The sequence below is a fragment of the Cherax quadricarinatus genome, chromosome 54 (genome assembly GCF_038502225.1).
Source record: "Cherax quadricarinatus isolate ZL_2023a chromosome 54, ASM3850222v1, whole genome shotgun sequence".
Classification (NCBI taxonomy): Eukaryota; Metazoa; Arthropoda; class Malacostraca; order Decapoda; family Parastacidae; genus Cherax; species Cherax quadricarinatus.
The window spans coordinates 18,008,183-18,020,607 of record NC_091345.1 but is presented as its reverse complement, the minus strand read 5'-3'; the positions used below and the strand labels follow the sequence as shown (position 1 = coordinate 18,020,607).

Genomic DNA, 12,425 nt, shown 5'->3' with positions numbered 1-12,425 from the left:
ACTACATTCTACCATTTTAGAAAGCTTAAATTGAAATCACCAAACAATATAAAGTTTGGAGCCGGGTTTGTAAGATTTTCGAGGCAGTATCCCATCTTCATATCTCTAAACTGCTGAGAATTTGCATGTGCTTATACAGTCTTGGAGAGATGGCGGCATGTGTAGAACAGGATATCGGTGTACAGAGCAAACTACTAGCAATGTTCAGAGTAAGGTATCAGGGATGCAACAACCAAGCGCGGTAAGGGATTAGGGACGCAACAAGCACGCACAGGAGGACATAAGGCATACGTATGAAGAAAGCAAAACAAGACATACTACATTTGAAGAGCAGAGTAAGACATAGAGGAGGATGGCACCAGGGATGTGAAGAGAATGATGAGGAAGGTATTAGTGCTGTGCATAAGGTCGGCGTGTGTAAAGATAAAAGAGGAGGGAAGCGAGACCATACAGCAGTACACTATCACCAGGACAATGCTGGGGTCAACACTACCTCCAACATCTTTCTTTATCGTTGTCAAGAGTCAAATAGGTGCCGAGATTATGCCAACATAACTGTTTATCCTTTGATATGGGTTAGATAGGTCCTCGCACTCTTCCAATACGTTTGGCTATCCTCCGAAAGGGCCAGGAAAATACACAGACCATTCAATAAGTCTTCATATCCCTTGAGAGGATCAGACAGGTTCCCAGACTATTCCAACATGTTCGGCCATCCTCCAAGAGGGTCAGATCCTTACTAACCTCTGGGAGTGTCTAGCTAACTTCTAGGATGGCCAGACAGGGGCGCAGGCATGGCCAGGTAGCAGCCAAAGCCAGCAACAGCCGAAGTGTTTATATTTAGAACACATCACGAGCCACTTTTGGCAGGACAAAAACTTGAGGCTTTCAGCTTCATGAATATCTCAGTATTAGTTAGGACCAGCTGTTGCAATGTGTCTTGAGCCTCAGACACCATATTCTTAGTTACCACCAACTGTGGCTCACCTGAGTAACTTTGGTGTTAGTTAGGACCAACTGTTTACCTGACTCACCGCAGTACTAGTTAGGACCAGCTGTTGGTCACTTAAGTCACCCTAGTGCTAGAAAGCAACAACTCAAACAAAACAACAGGCACTATATTAACTAGACTTGTACCAAGAACAGAACTCTTCAGATCCAACTGTTAAGTGTCTATATTAGTCGACAGCAGCAGCAGCAGCTGTAGTGTCTGGTCTCTATATTAAGCAAAAGCTGTAATGTCTGGTCTCCATATTAAGCAGCAGTTGCAATGTCTGGTCTCTATATTAAGCAGCAGCAGTAGTGTCTGGTCTCTATATTAAGCAGCAACAGTAGTCTGGTCTCTATATTAAGCAACAGCTGTAGTGTCTGGTCTCTATATTAAGCAGCAGCAGTAGTGTCTGGTCTCTATATTAAGCAGCAACAGTAGTCTGGTCTCTATATTAAGCAGCAGCTGTAGTGTCTGGTCTCTATATTAAGCAGCAACAGTAGTCTGGTCTCTATATTAAGCAGCAGCTGTAGTGTCTGGTCTCTATATTAAGCAGCAGCTGTAGTGTCTGGTCTCTATATTAAGCAGCAACAGTAGTCTGGTCTCTATATTAAGCAGCAGCTGTAATGTCTGGTCTCTATATTAAGCAGCAACAGTAGTCTGGTCTCTATATTAAGCAGCAGCTGTAGTGTCTGGTCTCCATATTAAGCAGAAGTAGTAGTAGTCTAAGTACTAATACTGTCATAGTACCAATACCGCCAGTACCAATACTGTCATAGTACCAATACCGCCAGTACCAATACTGTCATAGTACCAATACCGCCAGTACCAATACTGTCATAGTACCAATACCGCCAGTACCAATACTGTCATAGTACCAATACCGCCAGTACCAATACTGTCATAGTACCAATACCGCCAGTACCAATACTGTCATAGTACCAATACCGCCAGTACCAATACTGTCATAGTACCAATACCGCCAGTACCAATACTGTCATAGTACCAATACCGCCAGTACCAATACTGTCATAGTACCAATACCGCCAGTACCAATGCTGTCATAGTACCAATACCGCCAGTACCAATACTGTCATAGTACCAATACCGCCAGTACCAATGCTGTCATAGTACCAATACCGCCAGTACCAATACTGTCATAGTACCAATACCGCCAGTACCAATACTGTCATAGTACCAATACCGCCAGTACCAATGCTGTCATAGTACCAATACCGCCAGTACCAATACTGTCATAGTACCAATACCGCCAGTACCAATACTGTCATAGTACCAATACCGCCAGTACCAATACTGTCATAGTACCAATACCGCCAGTACCAATACTGTCATAGCACCAATACCGCCAGTACCAATACTGTCATAGTACCAATACCGCCAGTACCAATACTGTCATAGTACCAATACCGCCAGTACCAATACTGTCATAGTACCAATACCGCCAGTACCAATACTGTCATAGCACCAATACCGCCAGTACCAATACTGTCATAGTACCAATACCGCCAGTACCAATACTGTCATAGTACCAATACCGCCAGTACCAATACTGTCATAGTACCAATACCGCCAGTACCAATACTGTCATAGCACCAATACCGCCAGTACCAATACTGTCATAGCACCAGTACCGCCAGTACCAATACTATCACAGTACCAATGCTGTCATAGTACCAATACCGCCAGTACCAATACTATCACAGTACCAATACTGTCATAGTATCAATACCGCCAGTACCAATACTGTCATAGTACCAATACCGCCAGTACCAATACTGTCATAGCACCAATACCGCCAGTACCAATACTGTCATAGTACCAATACCGCCAGTACCAATACCGCCAGTACCAATACTGTCATAGTACCAATACCGCCAGTACCAATACTGTCATAGTACCAATACCGCCAGTACCAATACTGTCATAGTACCAATACCGCCAGTACCAATACTGTCATAGTACCAATACCGCCAGTACCAATACTGTCATAGCACCAATACCGCCAGTACCAATACTGTCATAGCACCAGTACCGCCAGTACCAATACTATCACAGTACCAATGCTGTCATAGTACCAATACCGCCAGTACCAATACTATCACAGTACCAATACTGTCATAGTACCAATACCGCCAGTACCAATACTGTCATAGTACCAATACCGCCAGTACCAATACTGTCATAGCACCAATACCGCCAGTACCAATACTGTCATAGCACCAGTACCGCCAGTACCAATACTATCACAGTACCAATGCTGTCATAGTACCAATACCGCCAGTACCAATACTATCACAGTACCAATACTGTCATAGTACCAATACCGCCAGTACCAATACTGTCATAGTACCAATACCGCCAGTACCAATACTGTCATAGTACCAATACCGCCAGTACCAATACTGTCATAGTACCAATACCGCCAGTACCAATACTGTCATAGCACCAATACCGCCAGTACCAATACTGTCATAGTACCAATACCGCCAGTACCAATACTGTCATAGTACCAATACCGCCAGTACCAATACTGTCATAGTACCAATACCGCCAGTACCAATACTGTCATAGTACCAATACCGCCAGTACCAATACTGTCATAGTACCAATACCGCCAGTACCAATACTGTCATAGTACCAATACCGCCAGTACCAATACTGTCATAGTACCAATACCGCCAGTACCAATGCTGTCATAGCACCAATACCGCCAGTACCAATACTATCACAGTACCAATACTGTCATAGTACCAATACCGCAAGTACCAATACTTCCTGTAATAACAAAGCCATAATACCAGGAATGGGAATCATATAATAACTGATAGAGTTGGTTCTTAATAAATATTAGGCTTATATATAAATATTGATCAATACTCAATATATAGGAGAAATGAAACTCCAGCCGCCACAAATGTGTTAAGTATAATATTAATAAATCTTACATTATATACTACTAACATTCCACTATTATCTTTCACAGCCTTATCCTAAAACTTATATGTCAGATATAAGTATCTAAATCATCCATAATTAATTCTTTACATCAATATTCCCCCCTCCCTCCATCCTGGTATATTATATCCATTATTAAATATGATATTACCACAGCACGATACTGATAACATCCATTTTCACATTACATATCCCTATACTCTACCTTACAGCTTCAGGAACACTTATCTAACTATTCACGTGGCGGTCACACATCTCCAGCGCTCACACTTATCTTTTTCATTCCACCTCAGGCCAACATAAAGGTGTTGAAACCAAACTACCTCTTCCCAAATACTATCATAATTTACACAAAATTTATAACTAACACTAAAACAGTTAAATACTAACTCCCTAGCCACTGGCAAAATAATAACGACATTTTCTATCTAAATATTATATATTCAGGTATTCAGGCTCAATTCAAGGACTCGGAGCACAGATCCAATTCTGTAGATCAAGAGCCCCTCACCAGCGTCGAGGAACCTCCCTTGAGGGGTGCTAGAGATTTACCCACGGGAATATATTAAGACAAATATGCCTTCCTCATCAACACAGTGTTTTACATGGTAGCAGGACTCAAGATGCGGACTGACCCAGGGCCAGCATGGTCATCCTCATGTTAATGGTATAATACTCTACGGACAGGTTGATGAATTAGACACATGCACAACATTTACGTATTTTTACTTTGAAGATGGGAATCTTTATTTAGGAAACGTTTCCCATATGTTGCATAAGTGTCTCAATCTTCTACTTTGAAGACATTTCACGAAAAAAAAACTTATTCAGTTTAATCCAGAGCTTATTAAATGTAGACAGTAGAAGACGAGGTAATCAGTCCCTCTGCCATGAGATACTAGAAGGTGAGGTGATCAGTCCTTCAGCCGCGAGATACTAGATGATGAGGTAAACAGTCCCTCAGCCGTGAGATATCAGACGATAAGGCGATCAGTCTCTCAACCTTAATCTTCATGAATCTGAAATATAGGCAGGAAGATGGACACTTATATACTGGAGTCATATGAGTGCAACAGTTGTAGTCATCGTCAGAGATGGGCGGAACCCACTAACGTAAGTACTGTAGGTTATGCCCACCACTTGAGCCACAATAAAATGCCTTGATCAGCTGTGATAAGTGGTTTAGAAAACCGACAAGTTAAAGATTGAGACACTTATGCAACATATGTCGGTTTTCTAAACCATTTATCACAACTGTCAGACACTGCAACATCATGGGATCTTGATACAAACAATTCTTCAACCTTGTCCAACGTTTGGACGAAGACCTACTTCGACTAGTGGATGGTACCACTATGACCCCGCCTCCGCCTGCTTCGCCTCACCTGACTACAGTATATAAGCCACGTCTACGGCCCTATGCTGTACTTCCTACAAGACTGATGAACTGAACACATCGACTCCAGGCTGAGGGACTGATTACCTCAAACTCCTCCTCTCCTTACACCCTTCTGATTTGTATTGGACTGATGAAGCCACTGTGTGGCGAAACGTTTCCTCAATAACCATTCCCATATGTTGCATAAGTGCCTCAATCTTCAACTTGATCAGGTGTCATTTATAACACAAACACCATCATCCAGGACCATGGAAGTGTCCAGTTGGTGGCACCCCTGGCTCACATTTTCACCACCACACACTGCCCTCCTCACCTTCCGTGGTCAGGTTCCCACTTCACCACTCCTCGTCACCTACTCGCCCTATTATATACACCTATGCTTACCATGTTTCCAAGTGAAACATTGTCTTAATATAAGTTAGCATTCTGCCAAAGTGTCTTCCTATAAACATTTACAATTACAGACAAAGCAACAACATTTATACTTGCAGACAAGCTATCAACATTTACGCTTACAGAGAAGGCAGCAGTGTCCAGCATGCAGAGTGTGCTTGAGGCTCGCAAGACTTAGACTCACACAAGATAAAGCCTCTTACCCGAGCAGACTAGCACAAAAAGTGATACTTCAACGAGACTTGCGCTAGATGAGGTTTCCAGGTAATAATTTTTAGAGGTAATATTGTAGCAGCAGATTTGTGTGAGGCGCTGGTTGCAGATATGTCATGAGGACTCAAGACGCTGAGAAGAGCAGTGTGGTTGCTTTCAAGAGCCAGGCGCCTCAACCACCACTAAGAACATTAAAGTCTTGCAGTGCTAGAGGAAACAAAACCTTCCATTCGTATGTATACTGAGTGAGGATACGTACTTTTGACGTGGTTCTTGGCTACCTTTACCTTTAAAAACTTACAAGTTTTCTTAGTCTCGCTGCCCGGTCCTGGGCCAGGCTTAACTGTAAGGTTAATTCTAAGGTTGTGAAATTTTAAAAAATAAATAAAAAATGAGTTTTAGTTATACGATAAACCCATTCACTAGCTCCAGGACCTATCATTCATGATATACAATACCGACAAAACCAGCTTTAGACTAAACAACTGACCACCATCTATCAAGGCTGAGAGACTGATCGCCTCAAAATTATCTTTACTGTTCCATGTGTAATATTCGCAAGAATTCGATTAAGAAGCCTGTTGCGATAGCGAAACGTTTCGCCAATAAAGAGACCCAAATGTTGCACACGTATCTTCTTCATACAGCGTTAGCTCCTTCAATGATGGCTTCAACAGGTGTATGTGTGCGTGTGTGTGTGTGTATGTGTGTGTGCGTGTGTGTGCGTGTGTGTGTGTGTATATATATGTGTGTGTATATATGTGTGTGTATATGTGTGTATGTGTGTGTATATGTGTGTATATGTGTGTGTATATGTGTGTATATGTGTGAATATGTGTGTATATGTGTATGTGTATATATGTGTATGTGTGTGTGAGTGTCTGTGTGTTAGTTACCATTTTGTCCTAGACACATGTCGATTAGACACCAGGCCTGTTGTATATGAGCGCGATGTATACTCACCTATATGTGGTTACAGGGGTCTATTCATAGCTCCTGGCCCCGCCACTTCACTGATCGCTACTAGGTAATCTCTCTCCCTGCTCCATGAGCTCTATTAAACCTCGTCTTAAAACTATGTATGGTTCCTGCCTCCACTACGTCACTTTCTAGGCTATTCCACTGCCTGACAACTCTATGACTGAAGAAATACTTCTTAACATCCCTTTGACTCATCGGAGTCTTCAACTTCTAACTGTGACCCCTTGTTTCTGTGTCTTATCTTTGTCTACCTTGTCAATTCCTCGCAGTATTTTATATGTCGTAATCATGTCTCCCCTAACCCTCCTGTCCTCCAGTGTCGTCAGGTCGGTTTCTCTTAGCCTTTCTTCGTAGGACAATCCCCTTAGCTCTGGGATTAGTCTTGTTGCAAACCTTTGCACTTTCTCTAATTTCTTGACGTGCTTGACCAGGTGTGGATTCCAAACTGGTGCTGCATACTCCACTATGGGCCAGACGTATATGGTGTACAGTGTCTTGAACAATTCCTTACTGAGGTATCGGAACTCTATTCTTAGGTTTGCCAGACGCCCATATGCTGCAGCAGTTACCTGACTGATGTGAGCCTCAGGAGATGTGCTAGGTATTATACTCACCCCAAGATCTTTTTCCTTAAGTGAGGTTTGCAGTCTTTGGCCACCTAGACTATACTCTGTCTTTGCCCTTCCCCGATCTTCATGACTTTGCATTTGGCGGGGCTAAATTCAAGAAGCCAGTTGCTGGACCACGCTTGTAGCCTGTCCAGGTCTCTTTGAAGTTGTGACTGATCCTCATCCAGTTTAATTCACCTCATTAACTTTACATCTGTGTGTGTGTGTGTGTGTGTGTGTGTGTGTGTGTGTGTGTGTGTGTGTGTGTGTGTGTGTGTGTGTGTGTGTGAGTGTGTGTGTGTGCTGTGTGGTGTGTGTGTGTGTGTGTGTGTGTGTGTGTGTGTGTGTGTGTGTGTGTGTGTGTGTGTGTGTGTGTGTGTGTGTGTGGTGTGGGTGGTATGTGTGTGTGGGTGGTATGTGTGTGTGTGTGGTGTGTGTGTGTGTGGTGTGTGTATGTGTGGTGTGTGTGTGTGTGGTGTGTGTGTGGGTGGTGTGTGTGTGTGGGTGGTGTGTGTGTGTGGGTGGTGTGTGTGTGTGGGTGGTGTGTGTGTGTGGGTGGTGTGTGTGTGTGTGTGTGTGGTGTGTGTGTGTGTGTGTGTACTCACCTAGTTGAGGTTGCAGGGGTCGAGTCCAAGCTCCTGGCCCTGCCTCTTCACTGGTCGCTACTAGGTCACTCTCCCTGAACCATGAGCTTTATCGTACCTCTGCTTAAAGCTATGTATGGATCCTGCCTCCACTACATCGCTTCCCAAACTATTCCACTTCCTGACTACTCTGTAGCTGAAGAAATACTTCCTAACATCCCTTTGATTCATCCATGTCTTCAGCTTCCAACTGTGTCCCCGTGTTGCTGTGTCCAGTCTCTGGAACATCCTGTCTTTGTCCACCTTGTCAATTCCTCTCAGTATTTCCTAAGTCGTTATCATGTCCCCCCTATCTCTCCTGTCCTCCAGTGTCGTCAGGTTGATTTCCCTTAACCTCTCCTCATAGGACATACCTCTTAACTCTGGGACTAGTCTTGTTGCAAACCTTTGCACTTTCTCTAGTTTCTTTACATGCTTGGCTATACTCCAATATGGGCCTAACGTACACGGTGTACAGGGTCCTGAACGATTCCTTATTAAGATGTCGGAATGCTGTTCTGAGGTTTGCTAGGCGCCCATATGCTGCACCAGTTATTTGGTTGATGTGCACTTCAGGAGATGTGCCTGGTGTTATACTCACCCCAAGATCTTTTTCCTCGATTGATGTTTGTAGTCTCTGGCCCCCTAGACTGTACTCCGTCTGCGGTCGTCTTTGCCCTTCCCCAATCCTCATGACTTTGCACTTGGTGGGATTGAACTCCAGGACCCAGTTGCTGGACCAGGTCTGCAGCCTGTCCAGATCCCTTTGTATTTCCGCCTGGTCTTCGATCGAATGAACTCTTCTCATCAACTTCACGTCATCTGCAAACAGGGACATCTCGGAGTTTATTCCTTCCGTCATGTCGTTCACAAATACCAGAAACAGCACTGGTCCTAGGACTGACCCCTGTGGGACCCCGCTGGTCACAGGTGCCCACTCTGACACCTCGCCACCTACCATTACTCGCTGCTGTCTTCCTGACAAGTATTCCCTGATCCATTGCAGTGCCTTCCCTGTTATCCCTGCTTGGTCCTCCAGTTTTTGTGTGGTACTGTGTCAAACGCCTTCTTGCAGTCCAAGAAAATGCAATCTACCCACCCCTCTCTCTCTTGTCTTACTGCTGTCACCATGTCATAGAACTCCAGTAGGTTTGTGACACAGGATTTCCCGTCTCTGAACCATGTTGGCTGCTGGTGATGAGATCATTCCTTTCTAGATGTTCCACCATTCTTCTCCTGACAATCTTTTCCATGATTTTGCATGCTATACATGTCAGTGACAATGGTCTGTAGTTTAGTGCTTCATGTCTGTCTCCTTTCTTAAAGATTGGGATTACATTTGCTCAGGCAATCTCCCTGTTTCGATAGATGTATTGAATATTGTTGTTAGGGGTACACATAGTGCCTCTGCTCCCTCTCTCAGGACCCATGGAGAGATGTTATCTGGCCCCATTGCCTTTGAGGTATCTAGCTCACTCAGAAGCCTCTTCACTTCTTCCTCGGTTGTGTGTACTGTGTCCAGCACATGGTGGTGTACCCCACCTCTCCGTCTTTCTGGAGCCCCTTCTGTCTCCTCTGTGAACACTTCTTTGAATCTCTTGAGTTCCTCACATACTTCACGGTCATTTCTTGTTGTCTCTCCTCCTTCCTTCCTTAGCCTGATTACCTGGTCCTTGACATTTTTCTTCCTGATGTGGCTGTATAACAGCTTCGGGTCAGATTTGGCTTTTGCTGCTATGTCGTTTTCATATTGACGTTGGGCCTCCCTTCTTATCTGTGCATATTCGTTTCTGGCTCTATGACTGCTCTCCTTATTCTCCTGGGTCCTTTGCCTTCTATATTTCTTCCATTCCCTAGCACACTTGGTTTTTGCCTCCTTGCATCTTTGGGTGAACCATGGGCTCATCCCGGCTTTTTCATTATTCCTGTTACCCTTGGGTACAAACCTCTCCTCAGCCTCCTTGCACATTGTTGCTACATACTCCATCATCGCATTAACTGGCTTCCCTGCCAGTTCTCTGTCCCACTGAACCTCATTCAGGAAGTTCCTCATTCCTGTGTAGTCCCCTTTCCTGTAGTTTGGTTTCATTTGTCCTGGCCTTCCTGCTTCCCCCTCCACTTGTCGCTCTACTGTGTATTCGAAGCTTAAAACCACATGATCGCTGGCCCCAAGGGGTCATTCATATGTGATGTCCTCAATATCTGCACTACTCAAGGTGAATACTAAGTCCAGTCTTGCTGGTTCATCCTCTCCTCTCTCTCTTGTAGTGTCCCTTACGTGTTGGTACATGAAGTTTTCCAGCACCACCTCCATCATCTTAGCCCTCCATGTATCTTGGCCCCCATGTGGCTCCAAGTTCTCCCATTCGATCTCCTTGTGGTTAAAGTCGCCCATGATCAGGAGCTTTGCCCTGCATGCATGAGCTCTTCTGGCCACTGTAGCCAGTGTGTCAACCATCGCTCTATTGCTCTCGTCATACTCTTGCCTTGGCCTCCTGCTGTTCTGTGGTGGGTTACACATCACTGCAATTATCACCTTGGGACCTCCAGAGTGAAGCGTTCCTGCTATGTAATCACTTTCTTCTCCGCTGTCTTCTCTCTCCAGCTCATCAAAATTCCATCGGTGTTTGATCAGCAATGCCACTCCTCCACCCCCCCTGTTCCTTCTGTCTTTTCTCAGGATCTGGTATCCCGCTGGAAAGATGGCATCTGTTATCATACCTGTAAGCTTGGTTTCTGTGAGAGCTATGATGTCTGGTGATGCCTCTTTGACTCTTTCGTGCCACTCCTCCCACTTGTTTGTTATTGCATCAGCATTTGTGTACCATACCTTCAATTTCCTTTCCAACACTGTGGTTTGGGGGGTCTGTCGGGGTGGGAGACCTGGTAGCATACTGTGGGATTCTATGGTTGGGGGTTGGGTGGAAGCTGTGGGTATGGATTGTATTGTGTGTTGGGATGGTGTGATAGGTTGTGGGGTTCTGAGGAGTGTTGTGTGTGTGCTTGCATTTGCTGCTCTGTTCTGCTCTGACTGACCTCTGCTGGTTCCATCCTTGTCTCCTTTCCTAGCTCCTTTCGCTTTTTTGTCCTCTCCCTCAGCTGCTGTCTCTATGTTTGAGTTCTGTCTCTGTCTAGGAACACCTTCTTGTACTCTTCCGAGCTTTTCAACCGTGGTTTCTCTTGGAGGATCCTGTTCCGCACTGTTTTTGTCCTGAGAATCAGCTTGATCGGTCAGTTTCTCCCCTTCAAGTACCCCCCTATTCTCTGAAAATTTACAATCTCATCCATGTCTTCTCCCCCTATTTCCATGATGATTTTCTCAATCTCCTTTCTTTCTTCCTGCCGTCTTTCAGTGTGTGTCCTTTCCTCTCTCTCCCAAAGCCCATGGATAATCACTGATTTTGCCCTTTCCTCCTCCCATTGCCTCTCCCTCTGTGACTCTGGTTCCTGTCTGTATGTGGTCATTTTCTCCCTTGATTTTTCCAGTGGCTCTTGGTAGCATGGTTGTGCCTCAGCATTCGACCTATCTCCCTCTCCATCTGCTCTTCCCTTCCACTCCCTGGCCCTTCTTTGCAGGCTGATATGACCTTAGCATAATTCATATCTCCTTCCTTCCTGTTCAGCCTCTCAGCTTCGTATGGTGTGTCTTCTCTGATCACTACCCCTGAGACTTGCTTCAGCCTGTTTACCTCAAATTCTAGGACCTCTACCCTGGCTACTGCAGTTTCGACTTGTGCCTCCCAATTCTTCGTCTCCTTCTCCAACCTCTTTTCCCATTTCACATAGAGCTCTTTCTCCATTTTTTCAGAAAGCTCTCCTAATTTTCTCTCCCATTCTTGCTCTATCCTTTTCCACTGCTCCTCCATCCATTCCTCCCTACCAGTACCATTGTCATCTGATCCCTGCGAGTCCCAACCATTTTTTTTTAGTGAAAGAGAGAGAGAAAGAGAAAAAGAAAAAGGGGGAGAGAGTGAGACAGAGGGAGAGAGAGAGAAGGGGAGGGTAGGAGGGGAAAAAAGGGGAAAAAGGGGGAGAAAGTGAGAGAGGGAAAAGGTAAGAGAGAGGCGGGGAGTGACAAGGGAAGAGAGAGAGAGAGAGAAGAGAGAAAGAGAGGAAGAGAGAGAGGGAGAGGGAGACAGGAAGAGAGAGGAAGAGAGAGAGGAAGAGAGGATGAGAGAAAGGGAGAGAGAGAGAGATGGGGGGGGAAAGGGTTACAGGGTCACTTAACAGGAAGGTGTGAAATC

The 12,425-nt window shown here is 44.8% G+C and overlaps 1 protein-coding gene across 1 annotated transcript in view; it reads right to left on the bottom strand.

Moving 5' to 3' along the window:
- Positions 1-3,961: 3,961 nt before the first annotated feature.
- Positions 3,962-12,425, bottom strand: part of LOC128699158 (mothers against decapentaplegic homolog 3) — a 504,184-nt gene continuing 495,720 nt past the window's right edge. The window contains exon 4 of the mRNA XM_070096673.1: positions 3,962-4,983. Coding sequence (XP_069952774.1) covers positions 4,976-4,983 — 8 coding nt within the window. The 3' untranslated portion in view covers positions 3,962-4,975. The remainder of the gene's footprint in view (positions 4,984-12,425) is intronic.